The 23,624-nt window shown below is 39.4% G+C and overlaps 1 protein-coding gene across 2 annotated transcripts in view; it reads left to right on the top strand.

Moving 5' to 3' along the window:
* The window catches only part of adamts7 (a disintegrin-like and metallopeptidase (reprolysin type) with thrombospondin type 1 motif, 7), a 79,058-nt gene that overhangs the window by 27,859 nt on the left and 27,575 nt on the right, over window positions 1-23,624 (top strand). For both annotated transcript variants that reach the window (XM_028574524.1, XM_028574531.1), the window contains 8 exons: window positions 7,047-7,191; window positions 15,398-15,490; window positions 16,449-16,594; window positions 18,358-18,527; window positions 18,645-18,778; window positions 20,440-20,560; window positions 20,784-21,028; window positions 22,695-22,833. In XM_028574524.1, coding sequence (XP_028430325.1) covers window positions 7,047-7,191; window positions 15,398-15,490; window positions 16,449-16,594; window positions 18,358-18,527; window positions 18,645-18,778; window positions 20,440-20,560; window positions 20,784-21,028; window positions 22,695-22,833 — 1,193 coding nt within the window. The remainder of the gene's footprint in view (window positions 1-7,046; window positions 7,192-15,397; window positions 15,491-16,448; window positions 16,595-18,357; window positions 18,528-18,644; window positions 18,779-20,439; window positions 20,561-20,783; window positions 21,029-22,694; window positions 22,834-23,624) is intronic.

Genomic DNA, 23,624 nt, shown 5'->3' with positions numbered 1-23,624 from the left:
CACTTGTGGGAGGTTGCTTCACAAAAGCCGCCACTGCTTTTGTGTGTGTGTGTGTGTATGTCTGGCCGATGGTGATTTAAAAAGGAGACAACAGAGAGTTCTATAAGCACTTAGAAACACAATTTCCTACACATTAGTTAAGTTAAACGTTTGTATCAAAAAGAATTGGCCTGACTGTATTATAAATCCTGATGACTCTGGTGATTCCCTTAACATCTCTTCTAGCCCCCATGGAGGTTTACATTTGTGGTTTTAAGTAGAATATGTTGACAACTATTGGATGGATTGCCATTACATTTGGTGCAGTTACTCATGTTCTCCACAGGTGATCCCCGGACTTTACATCTATCGCCATCATCATGTCAAAATTGTATTTTTTCAAACTTACTTTGGTTTATGACTGTCACGACCTGGCTCAAAGGTAGGACAAAATGTGGTGAACACATGTTTGTTAAATTAAATTAATTTAAATAAACAATCCGTTTATCAGTTGTGTGTGTGTGTGTGTGTGTGTGTGGTGTGGAGGTGTGGAGGTGTGGAGGTGTGAAGGTGTAGCGATGTAAGAAAGCAAAAAGTAACTCAACCAGAGTCTAAACAAACAAAGAGGGAAGGAGAGAAAGAGAGATAGTGACTGCCCAGGCACCCTTATTTATAGACAGGTGAACAATCAACTCACCCAGGGGTCAGTCATTAGTCCTTATTAGCCAATCCCCAGATCCCAGCATCCAAAGGGACTTGAAATAGGCCTTGAGGCCTAGGAGCCGTCACAATTACCAAATACCTGAAAAGCTCTTACCTCTTAGCTGTACTGTGTCTTTTAGAGCCAATTAGCGAATGTTATCATGCTAATATGCTAAACTAAGATAGTGAATTTGGTCAATATTATGCATGCTAAACATCAGCATGCTTAGTATTTTCATTTTCAGCCTAGTAGAGCACATCCTCAGAGTCCCTAGCCTGGCTGTAGATTTTTAGTCATGTTTATGAATAATAAAAGGACTAGCCCAATTACTGACTGAGGCAAGATGGACATTGAAAGAAAAAGAGATTACGCCTTCTTCCCACCCACCCACCTCCCAGCTGGCGTGACACCCGAAACCACTAAATCTGCATTGATCATTTTCTTCACCCGAGACTTGACGGCTGATATTTGTCTTCCCATCTCATTCCTCTAAATGCCAGCGTTTCTCCCCATTTTCTCTGTTTTATCTCTTTCACTGACTGCAGGACAAGGCTTCTATTGTAAATGTCTCCGTTGTCCCGCAGGCCTTTACTCTGCGCTGATCAGATGTTTGGTCCGTAGGTGTTATTTTATGTGGAATGTGGAGGGTCACACTGAGCTCAGTGGTTTAGATATTATCACATAGATTGACTACTCATAAACAGAGACACCCTTTAATGTCCGGAAGAGAATTCCTGAAAGGTCACAGAGGCCAAGTTGCAAAAAAACCTCTAAACTAATTTCAAGTTCATTTAATTGCTGCATAGAGGAACGATAAACATAAGATATCTCACACATAAGCGCACAGTATATTTCATCGCAGCTCATATATATAAAATTGTTATTTATTTTTAACTAATTGTCATAAACATTTCCAGGAAAGCTGGCTTTGACAAAGGCTGCAGTAGAACCTAATTTGCCCTGTGTGCTGCGTTTCAGTCCGGAGGCACTCATGGAGAACATTTTAATTGCTGCTGCTTTATAGTCAGGGTGAGGTCATCTCAAATTAATGATGATGTTATTAAGCACTCAACAATCAGCCTCCATATGTTTAAATCTGATGTGCTTATCTTCTTAATAATTTGGGTTAACTTATGAGTGCAAAACATTTTCTATTGACGTGACAGACAAAAATGTTATTATCTTTATTAAGAAATGTGAAAATGTAATGACATTCATACTCTTTAATTCCTTGGACTACATCTGAGCAAATTCTGTCGTTGGCGAGACTTTGTTCACCATTTTATATAATGTATTATTTATGCAGTTCTTGCTCTTTAAAGCTGCTCTTACCATATTTTCATATTAACAGTTGAATAAATTAAATTATCCCCAGACTTTTAAGTTCCACTCAGTTCTGCAAAGCATTTTAGCATCTTTCAGCTCATTGTTTTGGTTTTACGGCCCACAACCTTACTCTTTTGGTTCACGCTGGCCACTCACATCAGCGTTGTTTTCAGATGCAGCATCCAGTTATATAAATAAAAAAGCTCTAAAAACTAACTGTACACTACCTGTTCAGCACCAAACAACAAAAAGACACCGTTAGAGACTGTGTGGTGAACATAATGGAGCATTTAGCAGATAAAGAGACAGTTATTTCCATCTGGAGTTAATGATCAAACAGGGCTTAAAGAGGAATGAATATTTTATTTTATTTACTCTCATCAGGTGTCCAGAAACACAACTCCAAATCAATGCTAATGTTGCTAAGCATCTGCCTGATGTGTAAATAGGCCATATCAACGATACAAGATGATAAAATGTTAAGTTTACAGCTTATTGTGCTGCCTCCAAATGGCAAAAAGAAAAGTTAAGTAGTTCTTGAATGTTTTGATATCTTACAGGTGGCTTAGTTAAAATGGACAGAATCACAGTCTTCACAATATGGTGTTTTTATGCCACAGATGAAAGACATTTTATAAAAAATATAAGAAGGTACAGTTTAAAACATCCTGTGCAAGTTAATTACGTCTTGTTAGCAGCAGCACAGCCCACTGATTTGATTGCAGCTTCTCAGAGAAGACGGTCAGTCATTACTTTGTAAAGTAATGCAGCAAGGTTATTCAAGAGTTACACCATCACTTAGCCAGACTTTAGATGTATAGGGGCTCTCTTGATGTTTGTGTTTTTTGTTTCTTTCATAAAGGTCTAAGGATTAGTAACATCTGTACACTGAAGTCCCTGGTACGCTTCACTTGCACTAATTATTTCTCACAGGTTTGCAGTGCAGAAGGCCGTAAGTTAATGTCGGCTCTTCCAGAACATGTTGGCTTTATTCAGACTCATTTCTTCCATCATTTATTACCCTTTTCATTGTGACATTGCAGATCAGCACAGAACGCTTGAATTGAATTGAGTAAAGTAAATAAACTACAACTTGGGCATCTTCCCTTGGCAGATTTGGCAATGCCAATTTATTATTATATCAATTTGGCCATATAAGATCATGAACGTAATTTGAAATTCATATCACAAAGCTCACATTTATGTAATTACCACAGGATCATTACACTCCCATGAGAGCTCTCATTATGGAGATTTGAGTGCCAGCTAATTTTGTAGCGACAGCCTCAAAGAATCAAATTACTCATCTGTGTATATACAGTGGGGGAAATAAGTATTTGACCCCTTGCTGATTTTGCAGGTTTGCCCACTTACAAAGAATGCAAAAATCTACAATTTTAATCATATGTACATTCTAACAGTGAAAGACAGAATCCCAAAATTTCCAGAAAATCACATCATATTAATTTATTAAAATTGATAACCATCTGATGAGGAAAAACAAGTATTTGACCCCCTGGACAAACAGCATGTTAATATTTTGTAGAAAAGCCATTATTGGCCAGCACAGATGTCAAACGGTTTTTATAGTTGGTGACAAGGTTTGTGCACATTTCGGCAGGGATGTTGGCCCTCCTCCCTGCAGACAGCCTCCAAATCATTCAGGTTCCGAGGTTGTCGCCTGGCAACTCGAATTTTAAGCTCCCTCCAAAGATTTTCAATCGGATTCAGGTCTGGAGACTGGCTAGGCCACTCCAGAACCTTGATGTGCTTCTTCTTCAGCCACTCTTTTGTTGCTTTGGCGGTTGCTTAAGGTCGTTGTGCGTGCTGAAACACCCATCCTCAACCCATCTTCAGCTCTCTCACTGAGGGAAGGAGATGTCGGTCCAGAATTCCACGATACATGGCCCCGTCCATCCTCCCCTCAATACGATGGAGTTGTCCCGTCCCCTTGGCTGAAAAGCACCCCCAAAGCATGATGTTGCCACCACCATGCTTGACGGTGGGGATGGTGTTCTTTGGGTTGTACTCGGTGTTCTTTGCCCTCCAAACACGACGAGTTGAGTTGAGGCCAAAAAGTTCTATTTTGGTCTCATCTGACCACATCACCTTCTTCAAGGCCTCTTCTGATCGTCCAGGTGGTGAATGCCGAACTTCATGCGGGCCTGTACATGTTTCTTCTTGAGCAGGGGGACCTTGCGTGCGCTGCAGGATTTCAATCCATGACGGCGTGTGTGTTACCAACCGTTTCTTTTGTAGCTGTGGTCCCAGCTGCCTTCAGTTGATTCATCAGTTCCCCCTTGTGGTTTTGGGATGATTCCTCACCGTTCGCATGATCAGGGACACCCCACGAGGCAAGATCTTGTGTGGAGGCCCAGACCGAGGGAGGTTGGCGGTGGTGTGGTGCTTCTTCCATTTCCTGATAACTGCACCGACAGTTGATCTTTTCTCTCCAAGTTGCTTTCCGATTCTCTTGTAGCCCATCCCAGCCTTGTGCAGATCAACAATCTTGTTCCTGATGTCCGTAGATTTGGTCTTGCCCATGGTGGTGATGTCGGATGCTGGTTGTTTGGGTGTTGACAGGTGTCTTTTATACAGGTAACAAGGTGAGGCAGGTGTATTTGATGTAGATAATTGGTTCGGATTGGGGCTGTGTCTTAAAGAAAGACTAACTGGCTTGTAGGAGCCAGAATACTTGCTGTTTGTCCAGGGGGTCAAATACTTGTTTTTCCTCATCAGATGGTTATCAATTTTAATAAATTCATATGATGTGATTTTCTGGAATTTTCTTTGGGATTCTGTCTTTCACTGTTAGAATGTACATATGATTAAAATTGTAGATTTTTGCATTCTTTGTAAGTGGGCAAACCTGCAAAATCAGCAAGGGGTCAAATACTTATTTCCCCCACTGTATAAGAACTTGTTCTTTGTTCAAAATTTCACATTGTGAAGCATTGTATAACAAAATAATATACAAATAATTGGTGCTTCAAAAGTGTATTTTTGTTTTTATTGAATCTTTATGTTATGCTGTTCCTTTTTTGTCATTCCCACACTAGTAGATTGTAAGTATGTTATGTTGTAAAGCCCTGATTATTGGCCGTCTTTGCATATTTACCTGTACAAAGTCTCCACACAGCTGTTTAGGAGGAAAATATTAGATAACCACTTACTTTTGTTATTTTTTATAGATAATTATTAGTTATTTTCATTGAGATGTCCTGTATCCATGAAGTAATATATTTCAACAAAATACTAATTATTGTGACGGACAGAATTTAGTGCAATTGGCTATGGTAATGGGTATAAGCTATAATGAGACACTTTACTAAGAATTATGCGATGACCTTTGCTGTTTTCATTAATCTGGAGATTAGTCTGTACTCTGTACTCTCTGTACAATGTTTACATGCCATTTAAATCTTTGTCTTCTTAATCATGTGATCCTACATTAAATGCATATGCAATCAGGAGAAAGGCTCACCTTGCACACACAAACGGCGACTCCAGCCTGTTGCGTCCGCTTATTTAAATACTACGTGTTTTCTATAGCATGCTGAGAGTGAAGGTCTCTAGTAATTAATAGGAAATCTACACAAGAGTTAGATCAGCCATTTCAGCGCAGTTGTACACTTTATATTTCCACTCCACTTGCTGTGTGCTTGCGGTGTTACTTAAGATGGTAATAGTTAATACTTAATGATCTTGTATAGGGAACACGACCATGAAAGAAAATGTGAAAACATACTTATCCAGAGGCAACAGACCTATCAATCTAACGCTGGGATACCGGTAATTGATTTTCCTGGAAGAGTTCATTATAATTAAACATGTTCAGAATAAAGTATTCACAAAAAGCTGATTTATACTTAGGTATTTACAACATGAAACTGCCTCTGTGAGTATAAGGCATGAATAAAACCGTATTAAAACACAGGTATCTATTGGCCGCTGTATAATTAATAAAAAAAATAAAAGTGCTGTATATATAAATTATGACTTCCCAAAGTTTGAAATGTTGACCTATAATTAGTGTTCCCATCAAGCCAGTGTAATTTATGTCAGAGCACTGTGCCAAAATACATTCAATTCCTGTCATGTTTGAGTTCAAATTAATGACCTCTAGTTATAGGCCCGCCACTTCAACCAGTTGAATTTGTGTGGATATCTGTATGAGTTTCTTGTCAGCTGGCCTTAGAGTGTATGAGTTGTTTAATTGTTTAGTTAATGATTTTTGTAACATGAAATAACTTTGGTTCATCATTTCTTATGTTTTTCTTAAATGTGCCTTAGGGTTTTCTTGTAAACATAGTTTTGCTGCAAAAAAAATGCACTGTATGGATACCTAAGATCTAACAAACATTTTGAATGCATTTCCTTTCCTGCATTTCAATTTATTGTTTCCTTAAAATCTGATGACTCATTGGGGTCATTTTTTGATTTATTACATTAAATATATTACATATTGGACCTTTTAAGATCTCAGTTGATTTATAATAATTTTTGATTTCGTAAATATGCAGTACTAGAGCTGATCTTAAGGGTATTTAGTTTAAGGATTACTTCACTAATTTGGTGTTTAAATCGTAGGAAAACATATGCACACCACTTCGTATGATATCCTACGAAATTAGCCGACCACCCGCTGGTTCGAACCGGTTACAGGGCACTGTTGGTCCTTCCAAAGACCAAGGCAGTTGACTTTAGGTGCCAAAATGACTAGTTTAGATTAGAAAAAAGATGGAGGTAAAAACACTCTTGGGTAAAAGTCTTGTGTTTACCCCGGGACGCAATCTCCGCTCCCCGCATGAAATCCCTGTGTTTTATGAAAGTCATGCATGGTTGAAAGCCAATTGCAGAAAGAGTATAAACATGTTTTTGATACAAATGTTGTACAATTGTGTGTGTGTGTGTGTGTGTGTGTGTGTGTGTGTGTGTGTGTGTGTGTGTGTGTGTGTGTGTGTGTGTGTGTGTGTGTGTGTGTGTGTGTATAACAAAGAGACCTTTATAAACTGTGCTCCTCCTGCTACTCCCACAGTCGCGGCTGGGGCTGGTGCCTTGACAATGCCCCGGTGAAGGATAAGCTGTCCCTGACGTCGGTGCTTCCTGGGGTTCTGTACAGCGCTGCCCATCAGTGTCGGATGCAGTATGGATCTGGGTCCCTCCTCTGTGATGACATGGATGTAAGACTCTCTATAACAACAAATGCATCAAAATAAATCCATACAAAGCCATGTACAGTTGTGTGGAACGCATGCTGGTCTCCTGTATTCTCCTTCTCATTTTCTTCTAGTCTCTTGTGTACTGCACACTTTTGTCCTTGCATGCTATTTTCTATTATTTTCAGACTTTACCTGTCTTTCCCTACTACGTATTGCAACACGGTCTGTTTGCCTTTGATTTGACGTGACCTTCTACTTTTGAAGCTCTCATAACATTGTGTTTCTTTTTATGCCCACAGCCTCCTCCTTTTTCCCCCTCCCCCCATTATGTCTTTAGCACAGTGTGTGCTGTTCCTTACCATCTAATAATTGTACCAAATTGTTCAAAACACCAATGCTTCCTCTAGACCTCTGTATAATAATGAATGCACTAAACCTACTTGAAATCCTTTTTAGTTTCGGATAGATGTTGTATTTGAATTAAGCAATATTACACAATATTATCACTGTCGTGCCAATAATGACGTTGAGTTATACAACAACGGTTACAAACAAAATAATAGTTCTAATCAAACTGTGTTTATATTGTGGGGCAATTCTCATTCATTCAGTCTTGTCCTGTTTTGTCAGTTAGCCAACTTAAGGTACATGTTCGCTTTTTAGAGATGGTGGATTTCCCAAAATGAATAAATACGGCACATATAAATGCAACACTGCTTTGCTAGCTCAATCTGGTTGTAACTAAGATATCTGCTGAAATCTATTTTTTTTTTTTATTGACACATAATCTTTACTACAAAGAGCCCCGTGCTCAAGTCTAACATCCTTTTAGGAGTAGGTACTCTTTTTAGATTAGATTCAACTTTATTGTCATTGCACATGTCACAAGTACAGAGCAACGCAATTTTCAGGGTACATACAGCCCCAATAACTTCAGCATATACATTATGACCTTAGACGTGAGTTTATCACCATTTTTAGAAGTTCAATTCAGTTCTTCTCTCTTATGGATTATGATGGCAGGACAGTAAGCTGACAATGTTAAAAGAAAATTAACCGGAAACAATAAAAGTGAGGGGCAGAAAAATAATATTTTGAAAACCCCATTCCCCAGTGGAAATGACATCCTTACAACAACCAGCATCTTGGTTGAGTGTTAATAGCCTGAAGAAGCACAAGAGTTATTGAGAGAGAGTTATTTCCAGCCCAATCCCTACTGTTAACTGCAGTATACCATAGGTCCCTTCACTAACGTAATGAATCTTTACACTTGGCTTCTTCAATCTGCTGTGTCCACAACATGTGTTATATGGAGAATTTAATATGTTCTGGGACTGAGGGCATCTTCCAACCTGCTCTACAGCTTCCACAACCCTCTGCGCTTTACTGGGTGGTTATCTGTCACATGGTCATTATCGACAGGGAATTATGTCTCCAAGGTTTGAGCCTCTCCAATAATGATCCCAGTGATTGTACTAAAGGTTTTAAATCCTGACTGGGACCAACATATCCTTCTTTACCAGTGTCACTAGATAGTAACTCCTTACTAAGTACACATTATACTCTGTGCTATTCTGCAATTAGCAACTTATAAGAATGTTAATTCAGATGAATCTTTGGGAATCTGAACCAAAAAAGTTGATAACACAATGGCTTGAGTTGCTTGTGACCTGTACAGTGTCACACTGTTGCTTGTCACCGTAACAGCTGAGTATGTCCTGAATGTCAGATCTATCAGTAATGCTCTATCAGTAATGCTCTCATCTCACAGTCTCACCATTGAGATGTAACTTATCCTATTTGAATCATCCCAGACCAGACATGGAGGAGTGGTACATAGCACTGACTTTCAGACACAATTGTAACAATGTTTTTTAGGCCATATTTAGATGAAAATCAGATTTAAATAACATTATGTTAAAAGACCCCTGTGGATGCAGGTAAAAAGGAGAGTTCTCTGCACTTCTGCAGACCACAACAATCTGGTGCAACCAAGGCAGGACACAACAATATAAGATAGCAAAAAATTGCTGGTGCAACACAGAGGTCTTCTTACTTGATTGGTTTTTATTTCTTAAGGTGCATAACAGTGACTAACGTTTTGATGTAAGGTTACATCTTCATCAGAGTCCTGTGGATGCATTTTTACAGGTACTAGAAAGGAAAAATGAATACTATTCAGGAAGTCCAGTTTCAGTAGGATATCAATAAGGTTATAGGCTTATCAGACATTTGACATTTGTTAGAACAGCATAATTGTGAATGCTAAAATGTAATGTAACAGTCAACAATACATCAGCCTTTTTTCTTTGGCTATTCTTGGCAAATCAAAATGCATATTATAACATATTGTGTACAGCCCCATAAAGGGAACATGTGATAGCCAGTATAATTTAAGTATGTTCTTCTGTCATTTCTAACTCAGTTATGAAAAAGCACCCTTTGACAGCTACAATTTCAAAACATTACTGAATGAAGATTACAGATTACATTACTTTAGAAAATGAAATTGAGTCATCATGCGAAAAACCCTACATTTGTTCTGATAAAACGTGTTATGCAAAAAAACAAACTACTAGCACTGAGGGTGAAGGAGCTGTTCAGGGAACTCCCAGTCTCATGTAGGGGGTGAGAGGTGTTGCCCATGGTTGATGCCAGCCTGGCTATCGTCCTCCTCTCCCCCACCTCCTCTATGGTGTCCAGAGGACAGACCAGAACAGAACTCTTCACCAGTCTGTTTAGCCTTTTCCTGTCCCTCTGTGCTTCCAGCAGGCTACTGCATAAAAGATTGCAGACGTAACCACAGAGTCATAAAGTCCTGCACACACCATGTTGGTTACATTAGTACGTATGAACGTAAAAGTTTTCCGACTGCGTTGGAAGTAAGGCTGGGCGATATGGACCAATGGTCATATCCCGATATATTTTGGCTGAATATCGATATACGATATATATCCCGATATTTTTTTCCGTAAACTGAGAGCAGTTTAGTCAAAGTCAAAGCCAAATATGACATGTCACAAGTAGTTTCATAGAAACCGGCTATTTCAGTGAACAGTTGCAAAATCAAATGAATAAATAATAAACAGGGTTCTTCACCTTGTTCATGATTAAATGCTCAGCTGTTCAAATAACAATATAATGTAAACATAAATACTGTATAACAACAGTAGTACCTTTTTTTAAAATCAAAGCTCCATAAGGTGCACATTTAAATAAAAAAAATATCTTAAATAAAAAGCCTATAAAATAAAAGAGGCCAATCCAAAAGGAGTCAGCAGCTTGCTTGGAGCAAGGATCAAATTTGAACTATAGAACAGTTACAACAGTCTGATAAGTTCAGAAAAGTACATCACTTTACTGTAATGCAGCCTTTAAAACCAGGAAAAGACACTTATGTCATATCACGATATTACGATATCCAAAATCTAAGACGATATCTAGTCTCATCTCACGATATCGATATAATATCGATATATCGCCCAGCCCTAGTTGGAAGGTGTTTATAGTTGTTCTGAACGGCCACACTCAAAGGCCGAGTGAAAAGCCAGCCGTCATAGAGAGGGGGGAGACGTGATATTGTTTAAAAATGGGGTACACAGGACACTTTAAGACTGTTACTTCTGGGAGACATTCATTGTTTCACTCAGTTGTTCACATGAAAAGTGACAGAAATTGTTGTGTCAAAAATGAAAAAAGAAAGCTTAAGGAAGAAGTGGGTGTTATTGTCGGATTTGTCGGTTTCAGAGAGTAGGAAGAAATGGTCGGACGCAGCCTCCCTAGTCTGACGTCAGGGCTGTTGAGGGAGGGGGTTTCAGAGGCTATTAAACCATCTGACAAGCAGGTCTGATGGAACGTACAAGGGCCCCATATGTTTTTTTTAACAGCCAACTGGTTTTATTTTCTGTACTGTAACTGTAAGCACCTCGGCATGGCCTAGGATAACAGCTATCTCTTTTTAGCACAGGAAACTCCCCTCTCTGCATTCATCAATCCTAGAATTATGACATGAGCTGGATTTAAACTCACTGCATCAGCAAAATGCTCATCTTACTGTGTAAGTAGTCTCGGTAGCATGGGTCATGCATTGCATGAGGCATTATACTGACTGGTTTGAGATTTTGGGAAGATTAACAAGCCGATGATTAACAAGGCTTGAAGCAGTCTCAGTATTCAAGCTTACTGCTGAAGAATCTCATAGACTTGGTGTGTTTGAAGTATAGAAACGATACACACACGTTTTGACACAACAGGCTTTGCATAGATAGACTCCTTTGGGGGAGTCTTTCCTTTGTGTTTGAGTAAATGTATTGCGAATTTAATTAAATCCGCTCTGCTTTCAAAGCTTTCTGCCTCAAAGGTTTGTAAGACTGCTGTGTAGTATGGCTGGAAACAGATCTCAGTAATGTGTATACAGTATATCAGGCCAGAGCAACAGGAGTGGTGAAAGATTGGACAGATGGAGACCACACACATGCATTTTTCCACCGGCAATGTAATTCCTCAGAGTAACAACGCAGTGTCTCTATAAATATAACTTCTGTGTTATTTTTTTACACCCCCCCCCCACCCTCAGGATGGAAAAACAACTATAGGATACATACAGATTTACCACACCATTCAAGCAAATCCAATCCAGTCGCAAATGAAATCCGAGTCACCTAGCTTCTTGAGCTAAAATGCTAAATAGTGCTTTTTTTTTATAGCATGTTTACCAACCCTGAATTTTAAATTGGACATGGTGGAGTTTTCTTGTAAACAAACATAGTTGTGTTATCATTGAGTGTGTGTTGCAATGGTGTGTACGGCCCAAGTGACGCGCTGAATGTGCCATTTATTTATTTATTAGCTAGCAGTCCTCTATCTTCATTAAACCGAATCATAAAGTCATTTGATAGACACCACCTCTTTTTTACCTTCATTTTCTTTTTCCTCTCTTCACAGGGACATTATTAATCACATTATCACAGACATCATTGATCTGATGATCTACAGTATTAAATAAATAGGACATATTTAAGGTGGAAAGAATGTTCAATTGAAATAAATGTCATTACATTTAGGGTGCAGAGTATTATACTCTGTCTCCCTCATTTCATTCTAAAGTCATTCATTTGTTGTGTAAATGTTGCTTTTACACCTACTTTTATTCAATTGAAGGTTGTTTTTTCCCCAGTTTCAATCTAAAAAAGAATTTGTAGCAGAATAGATAACAAGCTTTACTAGCATCTGTTACCGGAATCACAGAAAGCACAAACCAGAGTTCAGGAATTGAAAATTCTTACCATGGGGATGATCATGTCCTGTTAAAACGACTCAGTCGCACAGTGCTGCTCTTCAGCCTTTGCTGCCCCAACTCTGCTGTTTCTGCTGCAGCTTGATTAAATAAACATGCTTTCATTGTTTCATCATAAAAGTGGCACTAAGGAAAAGTAGAAAGGCACATGAATGCAGAAGAAAACACCTTTGCCTTTTTAAAGAATTGTTGCGCTTTCTGAACAAATAAAATGTTTACTTTAGCATTGAATTGTATTCCACTTAAACTTTGTTGCGAAAACTTGTTGATTTTATAGAATTTGTAATTCCTTATCTCGAAAATGTTGTCTCCTTTGCTTACTCTTGAGTTTGAAATTCTATTGCAATCATAGGAATGCAGTTCTGTGGATACTGAACAGAAATGATATAGAACAGCATGTGTCTCTCTATTCAGACAGCACGCACCAATTTACTGTTCAATGACAGAGACTGTTGGTGATTCTGACCTATCGAGTACTGTCGTACCATGTTTCACATAGTGCTTGAACATGATGGGTACATTGACAATAGCCTTCTGAATGAGTAGGCATGAATCATCGGTACATCTGGTTCTTTTGTGTCCTTGGTCAAAGGGGGTTATTGAAGATGCTCAATACTCATAGTTGATTTGAATATTTCTCGATTGATTTGTCCGTTTTTGTTTGAGACGCAACCAGAGGAGGACGTCAGGATTTCCTGATAAAACCCCTCTGACATGGGTGGCTCAGCTAGGCATCTGGAAGGCCAGGGAGAATCAGAACCAGGTTGTGAGCTCTACAGATCCGTTTTCTAAGAAGCTTTCAGAATTCCTGTGGAGTGTAGTGACCAGGCATTGAGACCTTTCCAGTTCTTTTTGGAAGAAGAAGAATCAATACTGTATGCCTTGCCCAGCTTTTATCTTTGTTTTCAGTCGGAGACATATGTAAATTGGAGATTATTAATTGGAAAGGAAGCTTAATATTTCTTACAGATCATAGTTGATTATTGCATTCCGAACGTTCAAATGCTTAAATCTCAAATATCATCCTAATCTGCAGTATGATTAAGGCCACATGCAAACAGATTCACCATAAATGACAAGCAACAGAAACTCCAATGGTAATTGTAGTGAACTCCTTTATAAACATTACATTTGACCTTTTGTTGTTATCAGTTTTTACACACACAGATTTTAACCACTTTGGAAACCCGCTTTTTATTGGTCTTTTGATTCATTATTGTTGCAAATACAAGCCAGACTATTGGCTGAAAAGGTTCCTTTTACATTCTCAATGAGCTGATGTTGATTTTCACGGTGGCACTGAGAGCTTGATGCACTGCAACCAAAGAAAGCACATGCAATCAGACAAAACCCAATCTAATGAGGAAAACATCTGCATCAATTAGACAGCCAACACATCCTCATACCTAAACAACATTATAGGTCCATTTCCAAAGATTCCTATGATACATACGATCGTTCTCTTTACTGCTGCATGGTAGCGGTTTAGTCATGTGACTGTAATCATGTGACCGTTCTATTTAAAGTGCCCATATTATGAAAAAACTTTTTCTGGGATTTGGGGTGTTATTTTGTGTCTGGTGCTTCCACACACATTCGAATTTGGAAAAAAAAAACATCCATGCTGTTTTGAGTGAGATACGGGTTTCTGAATGTCTTCTGTCTTCAGTCTCCAGGTGAGCTGTTCAAAATCGGCAGGGCTTTCTATGTCACTAGCCGAAACAAGGTGGCTAACGGTAACATGCTAGCTCGTTTTTAATGGCAAAACACTACTACAACACACACTAGTTGACCATAATCTACAAATGAACTACTTACATGTCCCTGTTCTACAGGTATTCCACGTAAAGTTGGAAGTGTGCCCTCGTTTAAAATCTAATCCTGCCTTGTACTACTGAAGTTGTAGAAATAAACCGCTATCTGATGTGATCCTTACCTAGCTACTGTGCACCTCCCAACAAAGATGGGATAGAAGTGCAATACCTCACTCTGTAGCTAAAACAGAGACCTGAACACACAGGGTGCTGCAGATTATCTGCAGCAATGTGCAGTACAACAAAAATATGGTGTTTTTTGAAAATTAAACCATGTAAACCTATTCTGGTACAACCTCAAAATACAATTATGAACCTGAAAATTAGTATAATATGGCCACTTTAACGTAGGGAAATACGGTTATCCACTTTCTAGACAAGAGTTAGATGAGAAGATTGATACCACTCTCATATCTGAGAGTGGTATTGATCTTTCTCGAAATGTTGAACTGCTGCTGTAAAGTGTAAATTTGAGTGTGCATTTTACACAAAGAAAAGTTTTTAAAAATCATTACTGTTGTACTGTAGAACATGATGCACAAAACTAAGAGCTACTGGATACCAGGATGAACGCTAAGAATTCAGTGCATACTGTCTGAAGCTATCATTTCACAAAGAACATCATACAGACAGCGATGGTTTTCTGGGTGAGGGGTCTGTCAACAGTCTTGCTGCATAGCTCCTGTCTCTTCGTAATCTTTATCTGATCTGCTGTATTTGAAGAGAAGACGCGTCTTACCACACAAGGCAAGAACAAACAGGCTTAGCGAGTGAGGGTATGCTTCATCCATCAATAAAGACATCTTGTTGTACCTGAACTCCAGTGGAGCTACTGAATGCAGGCAATTTAGTCAGACAAATACTGTAAGTAAACCATTGGGCAAAAGCCTGTATTGACAGACAGAAAAATGGGACAAACCTGTATAGTGCAGATCTATAAACTACATTTAATAAATTCCCATTTATATCAAATTGGGAAAAGGGCATTGATTGCTTCAAGATTGCTTTCATACTGAATATGTGCTTGTGTACAATAAAATAAATGAATAGTAAACAGCTGCATGTTTAAAATGCAACATGTTGTGGTAGTAAGACAAAAATCACTCTGCTTTCCTAGAATGTGTGCAGCACTCTATGGTGCACTGTGGGAACAACCTGCCACTCAAAGCTGGATGGGGCTGTGGATGGGACTAGTTGTGGGGAGGACAAGGTGAGTCTTTCATTTCATGATCCTGAAAGGAATGAGAAATGGGCATTATGATGAGAATGCTGATTTTTTTTTTTTTTTTTTCGACAACCGTCAAGTGTTTGATTTCTAAAGGGACAGGCTTTAGTTCATGAGTCTTTCCTGTTTGCAGTATTTAGTGTTGACTATGTGAATGGGCATTGTTGGAGGCTTTTATCAGTATTGTGCATCTGGCAGTAAAGAACTTGAACTAGATGCTTCATGGCAGCAGTTAGACAGAATGAAATATGTGACTACTGAAACACCATAAACTAAATTGACATGCATTTAAGCTAAGTAATGTTGCTTTAAAGCTTTTCTGGTTTTAGGAAATTGTTTATTAGAGGTTCTACAGTAAGTCACCCGTATCCCAACCTTACGTCTTGTGATTCATTTAATCAATGACAGATTTAAAAACAAAAGTTAGACTCATTAAATAGTTGCCATTTGTTGTGTGTAGCAGCAACCTCCCCTCATTTTCCTAAAATTAATATTTCATTTCATACTGTATTAAGTCATTTTTATGATGTTAACAGAGGTGGATTTTGTTTCAGGTGAGATGGCCCACCTCCACTACAGAACATTGCAGGAAACCCAGCTGGTTTTTAAAAGTACAGACTACATTAGTGCGATTTAAAATTGTTTTTTGTTCAAAACAGAAATTAAGACAATAAAATTAAAAACCTAAACAATATCTTCTCAGCTCGCATAAAAAATGCAAAGACAAAATAAACATGTAATGATATTTAGAGATATGTAATGTGTCAGAATAGAGTACAAACGGTTCTGTCTGTATTTCAGACAGCATGGTGCATGCAAACCTTAACGTGGATGGGTCTCAGCTATAAAGACAATGCTACATTCATTGCATAAGAACAAGTAAGAACAGGAAGCTTACATTATGTGCTCATTTATCTAATGATGCTGGTTTTGTTTTTACAAGTGGTGTCTCAATGGAGAGTGTGTGCCAGCTGGATATCAGCCAGAGAGTGTAAATGGTGGCTGGGCATCGTGGAGCGAGTGGTCCGGCTGTTCAAGGACGTGTGGGGCTGGAGTCCAGAGCGCCCAAAGAGACTGTGATAACCCAGTGTAAGTTTTTTTTGCTTTACAATTAAATTAATATTGTAATCCTTTGTCTGGGAAAAAATAAGGCTTAATTATGAGCTAATAAAAACCCTTTAATATCCGCTAAACATAACATGACATCTCAGTTGTAGAGCCATTGGTAAACGGCTGTTTAACTTTACTTAGAAGATACATTTTCAGTCCGTAATGTGTAATGTAGTCTCTTTGTATGAACATGGAGAGATAAGCCATTTTGGGCAATACATGGACAGATAATGATTGGCATTTGGATAATCAAAGGAGCATCGGGCAGTAACTTAATTCACACATTTGAAATGTCTTTGGTCAGAGACGGTAGCAGCTATTATGTAATCTGCAGGGTGCACCTGTTTCAGTGTTATCACTCCACTGAATGGGTGTTATTAGTGGTTATCCGTCTCATAGATATGGGTTGAAATGGGACTGCCACACCTATTAGTAGGTTCAGAAGGCAGTTATCATCTATTTAAATGGTAATGGTCACTCGTCAGGATCCACAGCGGGACTTTTTAACTCTCCGGGAGTCCCTTTGTGAATTTGAACAAAACTAATGTTACTTGGTTAGTTTTAGGGAATGATTGTGGTTTGGGTTAAAATACTTTAAAGGTCCCATGACATGGTGCTCTTTGGATGCTTTTATATAGACCTTAGTGGTCCCCTGATACTGTATCTGAAGTCTCTTTCCCGAAATTCAGCTTTGGTGCAGAACTACAGCCACTAGAGCCAGTCCCACAATGAGCTTTCCTTAGTATGTGCCATTTCTGTGTCTGAAGCTATTGAGGAGGAGAGTGGCAGGGGCAAGGTGGAGGGTGGGGGTGTGGCCTTGACCAACTGCCATTTTTCTCATTTGAAAGCCATGATGTCTCTCTCTTATGGGTTGGCCAAATTCTCTGGGCGGGCAAAGCAGAGAAAGGGGAGGTAACCTTGCTTGTTATGACCTCATAACAAGCAGATTCCAAAACGGTCCATCTGAGCTTTCATTTTCTCAAAGGCAGAGCAGGATACCCAGGGCTCGGTTTACACCTATCCCAATTTCTAGCCACTGGGGGACCATAGACAGGCTGGGGGAACTCATATTAATGTTAAAAAACCTCATAAAGTGAAACTTTCATGCCATGGGACCTTTAAGACCCTTTCTGGCAGAAAACCCTGAAGGCTAACTCCTCCCAAGTTACCATTGTCGCTCTTCATACTATGTCATCTTAAAGCGCTGCGGTCAAGCTTTTGCTCTGACTGTCTAATATTGACGCAGCTACAGTAGGTGAAAAAGCTTACCAATAGCTACTGAGCCAACTAGGAGGAAGAGTTGGGCCTTACTATGGTAGTGATAAACAACTGATAATGCATTTAATCGGCTGATAACATTCAAAGCAGGTGGTACTCACAGACAAACGATAAGCAACAAACGTTTTCTGTTTTTAACTGTGTTCTGTTGTTGTCCGGTTGTTAGTTTTCGTGTGTGTGTGTGTTCGGTTATTTTACTCGCTACATCATTAAAAATTATTCCTTAAGGTTTAAATAAAGGTTGAATGAATTGGCAAATAAAATCAGATATCGCAGAATCAGTGCATGCGTTTGCAAAATGAAATGTTGAATGCACCAAATGTTTTTATGCACAAAATTAAAATGCATATCTAAAGCTTCTAAAGGGGTCTTGTCTTTACTCCACCTTTTTCCACCGTATCACAAAGTTTCGAACATTAAAGTCCAAAAGTGGCACTGAAATAATGTCTTTGATTATCTCACAGTCCTAAGCACAGAGGGAAGTACTGTTTGGGAGAGAGACGGAGGTACAAGATCTGTAACACCACGCCGTGTCTTCATGACCTGCCCACCTTCAGAGACACCCAATGTAGTCACTTCAACAACAAACCATACAAGGGAAAGTTCTACAAGTGGGAAGCAGTCGTCAACAGAGGTCAGCAGATTAAACTTAGTTCAGGCTGTGATGGTGTTTAGGCGAACTCAATAGAGAAGCACCTTTGGTTGTTACAGTATTCATCATAACTTTGTGTCTTTCCTAAACCTCTTTCAGTCAGCCCTTGTGAACTGCACTGCCGTCCACTGAATGAACAATTTTCTGATAAGATGCAGGACACCGTCATTGATGGGACACCATGCTACGAAGGCAACAAAAGCAGAGATATGTGTGTCAATGGCATCTGTAAGGTATCAACACTGTACCTACTATGCCACATATTCTCTAACAAATGTTTTATTGTCTCTACTTCAGTGTTTAATCTGTTTCCTCTCTCGATTTCAAAACAACATTCATTAATAATTCCATTCTTGTATTTCTCATTCATTTCCACACATTGCTGCTCTGTTAGTTAGTTGTCATGCAGTATATTTAGTTGACCCTTACTTTGTTTTCTCTGCAGGTGAGTGTTGTACATTTGACATTTTGCATGAAAATGAGCTTGTTGATAGAAAAAACGCTGTGGCTGTTATCTCTCTGCTCTTGCCTATCACCCTGGGCCAAAATGCCAGTCACTGATACAGACATTGTTTGGATACTGAGTGGACAGCAATCAAAGACTCTGTGGCTCTGAGTTTGTGACATTTTGTGACATTTTTGTCAGGAAGCCACATGTTTTCCCATTTACCTGGAAACCATTTTCTGTTTTGAAGGGCCGCCGTAACATTAAAGGCCAAATCAGTATTTCAGTATTTGTCAATAGAATGTTGCAGGGATGACGCAGGGACAACCCGGAAGTTAGCATCCCCCTGGTTCCCTCAACAAAAAGCCAATGGGATTATTTAATTGGCTTTTGGATTATTGCAGAAAATAAGTTTATGATAAGTTTATGATACTTACACTTTTCTTCAGCAAGACAGTCTTTGCAAACAAACCACTTTTATGTTTTTGAAGCGTAAATGCAATCACTGAAGTAAAAAGCTAACTGTAGGCTATAAACAAACTAAACCATGACTCCGTCATCACTATTAGCTTCCACTGGCTTCCAACTGGTTTTGTGTATTCGGCATGATGATTTTTTGTAGTCTCATTTAGCGACTTGTTAGCTACCAAGTCTTTTTGAATACAATTACAAGCTTAGAAATTTATGTGTGGGGTGTGACCGACGATTTTATGTTGTAGAATGTGAAAATCTCTTAAGCTTGTGTTAACTGCAAACGTTATTTCAGGCATCTATCCAAAAACCCTTTCGAAAAACCTATTAACTTCGAGACAAAGGAACCGGAAGTGCAAAAATGCTTACTCAATTCAGGGTTTTGGGACTCATTCCTGCAGCATGCTATTAATCATCCTTAAAAATATAGGCCTACTAAAAAAAATTTTAAGAAAACTAAAATAACTTAGTTTTAGTTGTTGTCTCGTCCTAGTTCTGTCAATCTGAGAGTGCCGCATGTTCCCATCCTATGTTTTGAATTATGCCCTTGTGGGACTAGCCTTTTGTTTATTTGGATTACATATTGTGCCTTTAACTGCACAAGGTGTGAGCAGCAGCAGCACAGTGTGGGTTGACCTTAATAATAAAACGGCACAGAACAATATTAAGGATTACTGGTATCTTCACTTGCATCACCTGCCTTATCAGAACAAATCAAGGGCACCTGAGGTACAGTAAGGTAAGGCAGGGTTGTGTTCTGTGCATTTTTTGTGGCTTTATAAAGCGATGTACGCATGAACAGATCTTGCTTATCAAGTCTCTATGTGGATGATGGATCAGAAAATTTGGATTTGATCTAAAGAGATATTGAGTCCCTAAATTGCAGCATAATGACTGTTGTGTAGTTTTGCTTTTGTTGTGTAATCACTGTAAATCATATTATAGAATGCATTGTGAAGTTTGTTTTCTGTGTCACAGAATTTAGGCTGTGACTATGTGATCGACTCCACTGCTGTAGAGGATCGCTGTGGGGTTTGTCATGGTAACGGCTCCACCTGTACAACTGTGAGGAGAACCTTTGAGGAGACTGAAGGACTTGGTATGTTTCTTAACAATTGTGGTTTAGCTATAGATCTCTTTGTGGAAGATATATTTGACAGTTATGACAATTTAAAACATACTCACTCACTCCCCTTTTCCTTTTTGTAAAAGCTTAAAGCTCTCCAAGGTGGCATTTGTCTCCTCTGTCTTCTCTACTATTTGTTAGCTGTACATCAGAATATTTAAATTTCACTTACTAAAAACAATGTAATATCCTTCAGGCTATGTAGACATTGGACTGATCCCAGAAAGAGCCTGGAACATCCGCATTGAGGAAATGGCTGAAGCTGGGAATTTCTTGGCGTTGCGAAGTGACAACCCCAATAAGTATTTTCTGAATGGCGGCTGGACGATCCAGTGGAATGGCGAGTACAAGGCAGCCGGGACAGTATTCACCTACGAGAGGACAGGACACCTGGAGAACCTGACGTCTCCTGGGCCCACCATGGAACCACTGTGGATTCAGGTCGGATTACTGTAACAGCTTAACTTGTTTTGAGTGTATCTTGTCCCTCAATCAATACTGAAAACTGCCTTCAAGAAATCAAGGTGGATTTCTGTCAGCATAGCACATGTGGTGGCAACACTGTTCAGAAAAGTGAACTTAAGTATTCAGTAAATTAACATAAAATATCTCAAACCGATGATTGTGACACAAATGCATTTATTCACATGAAAATGAAATGGAGAAACAACAGGACAAAACCTTATGTATGTTGATGTATGCTGTGTTGCTGACATGACACAGCAAGATTGCTTGAACTTTTCCAGGAATGCAGGAACTGCTTCGCGATGTTTTCTTGCATTTCAATCAAAAAAACGTAAAAAGTATTTTCTGATATCCCAGGAGCTGTCCCGGTGGGGTTTGCAGTGCTGAACATTGCTTACTTGTCAAACACAAGCCTCAAGACTGCATTGATTCCGGCTGTAGCATGAGTGGTTACTATTAAGTAGCTCATTAAGTAGTATTAAGGGGCGGTAGTAGCTCAGTCTGTGTGGACTTGGCTTGGGAACTGGAGGGCTGCCTGGTCAAGTGGAAAGGTGCCAGTTCGCCTCCCGAGCATTGCCGAGGTACCCTTGAGCAAGGCACCGAACCCCTAACTGATCGGGGACGTTGGCCCCTCGACAACGCACATTAATTTATGTGTATTGTTCATGCTATGCATGTGTGTGTATTTTGGGCCTGTTTTTTTTTTTTATATGTAAAATAACAAAAGAAATTGAATCGATAGTGTATGTCTTATTATTATTATCTTTCTATCTATCTGTATTATCTGCAGCTATGTAAAAGACGTACTGCCTAGTAAGACAGAAAAACGGGGCTACTGGAAGGCTACAGGAGACTCCACCTTTCTACATCAGCATGTCACCTTCCCAACATCCTTTCAAGAATTGCAGGACTATGTGTTGTTGTACTGTTGCATGCAAGTCAAGGTCTTAAAGAGCCCCTATTATGCTCCTTTTCAGCATCATATTTGTACTCTTGGGGTTTACTAGAATAGGTTTACATGCTTTGATGTTCAAAAAACATATGTTTCTCATACTGCCCTTTGCTGCAGTGTCTCCACCTGAAACATTGTGTGAGCTCTTGGCCCGCCTTCCTGAAAAGCTCCGGAAAGTCTGCTCTGATTGGTCAGCTGGCCCATTATGTTGTGATTGGTCAACCAAATTCAAAGAAGCCACTGGGCGGGCAGTGCCTGCTCAGGCATCACCTATGGGCAGCACATTTGAAAAACTGGGCTGGCATTCTCAGTCAATGACATCATTAATTGGGGAATTTCAAACAGGAAGGTGGCGAGCTGTTTTCAAGCAATTGAGAAGAGTACTATCTGTGGGATAGAAAGCTCCATTAGGAGTGAAATGTGTGTTTTTTTGGTACTTTATACATCTTTTAAAGACACAAAAAAACTATATAACACTAAAATATGGGAAAAATCCCCAAAAGCATAATACTAAATGAAGCTTTTTAATCTTCTCTTCATGGTCTTTCAGATGTGGCGAAAACACAAATGGGAAATATGCAAAAGAGACTATTAGTTTTTAGTTTAGTGAAGAAAGGCTGGAAGTTTTCTATATGGTCCTAAATTAGTTTGTTCTATTTTGTTTATTTGCTATTGTCTTGTGTGTTACAGCTTCTCTTTCAGGAGACCAATCCAGGAGTGCGGTACGAGTACACAATTAGTCAAAATGTCTCTGATGACGACATCCCTGTGTCAGTTTTCGTCTGGAAATATGGTTCATGGACTGAATGCAGTGTTACCTGTGGGACAGGTAAGTGAAACAACCTAAGGTTTTGTCATTGATATTTTGGTAGGTAGACTAACCTATAGTTTGTTTGCTTTGGTCCGAATCAATTGATGAGTTTGTAAACTTGGAGCAATTTTCCCCTTGGTTCGGTTTCGTTTCACACCTGAAAAAAATCCAAGCGTACCAAAATGCGTCATTACAAATCACGCAAGAACATTCACTCCACAATTGGTCGGATGTGTCTCGGGCAGGAACAAGAAAGCAAATACAGGAAGAATGTCATGTGTGGACTAATGCATATTTCTCTCAACTCCATGGTCAAACCAACTCATTTAATTTAAATAATCGGACTTTGTTTCATGAGCGACGTTACTACGTCTGCTCTGCTCACCGAGACTTCACTCTGCTCTGCAGGCGTCTGTCTCCAACTTTAGTGGCGGCTGGTTTGACCACGGAGATGCGAGTGTTGGACGCCGATCTTGACTGCTGTCTATTTCTGGGAGAGAAACCTTGCAAGCTCCTACAGTTTGCATGTTCTGCCGCATCGCAGACTGCAAAGCACACCTGACTACAGGAGCCATTTAGCTCAAACTTGTGGAGTATATAGTTGGTGCCGTTCGAGGTCGGATCATGTTCTCCCCACAAATGAACCGCTCCAGAGTTTGATCGAAAAAGCGTACCGAGACCACATAAGGAGCTCTTGGTACGCTTGTTTGATGTGCACCTGATTGCGATTGCTGCATTCACACCTGCCCAAACAAACCGCACCAAGGAGGAAAACCAACTCTAGTGCGATTCAACCGAACTAAACGAGT

Source organism: Perca flavescens, chromosome 1 (genome assembly GCF_004354835.1).
Source record: "Perca flavescens isolate YP-PL-M2 chromosome 1, PFLA_1.0, whole genome shotgun sequence".
In the NCBI taxonomy this organism is placed as follows: Eukaryota; Metazoa; Chordata; class Actinopteri; order Perciformes; family Percidae; genus Perca; species Perca flavescens.
This window is presented reverse-complemented; position numbering and strand designations above follow the sequence as displayed.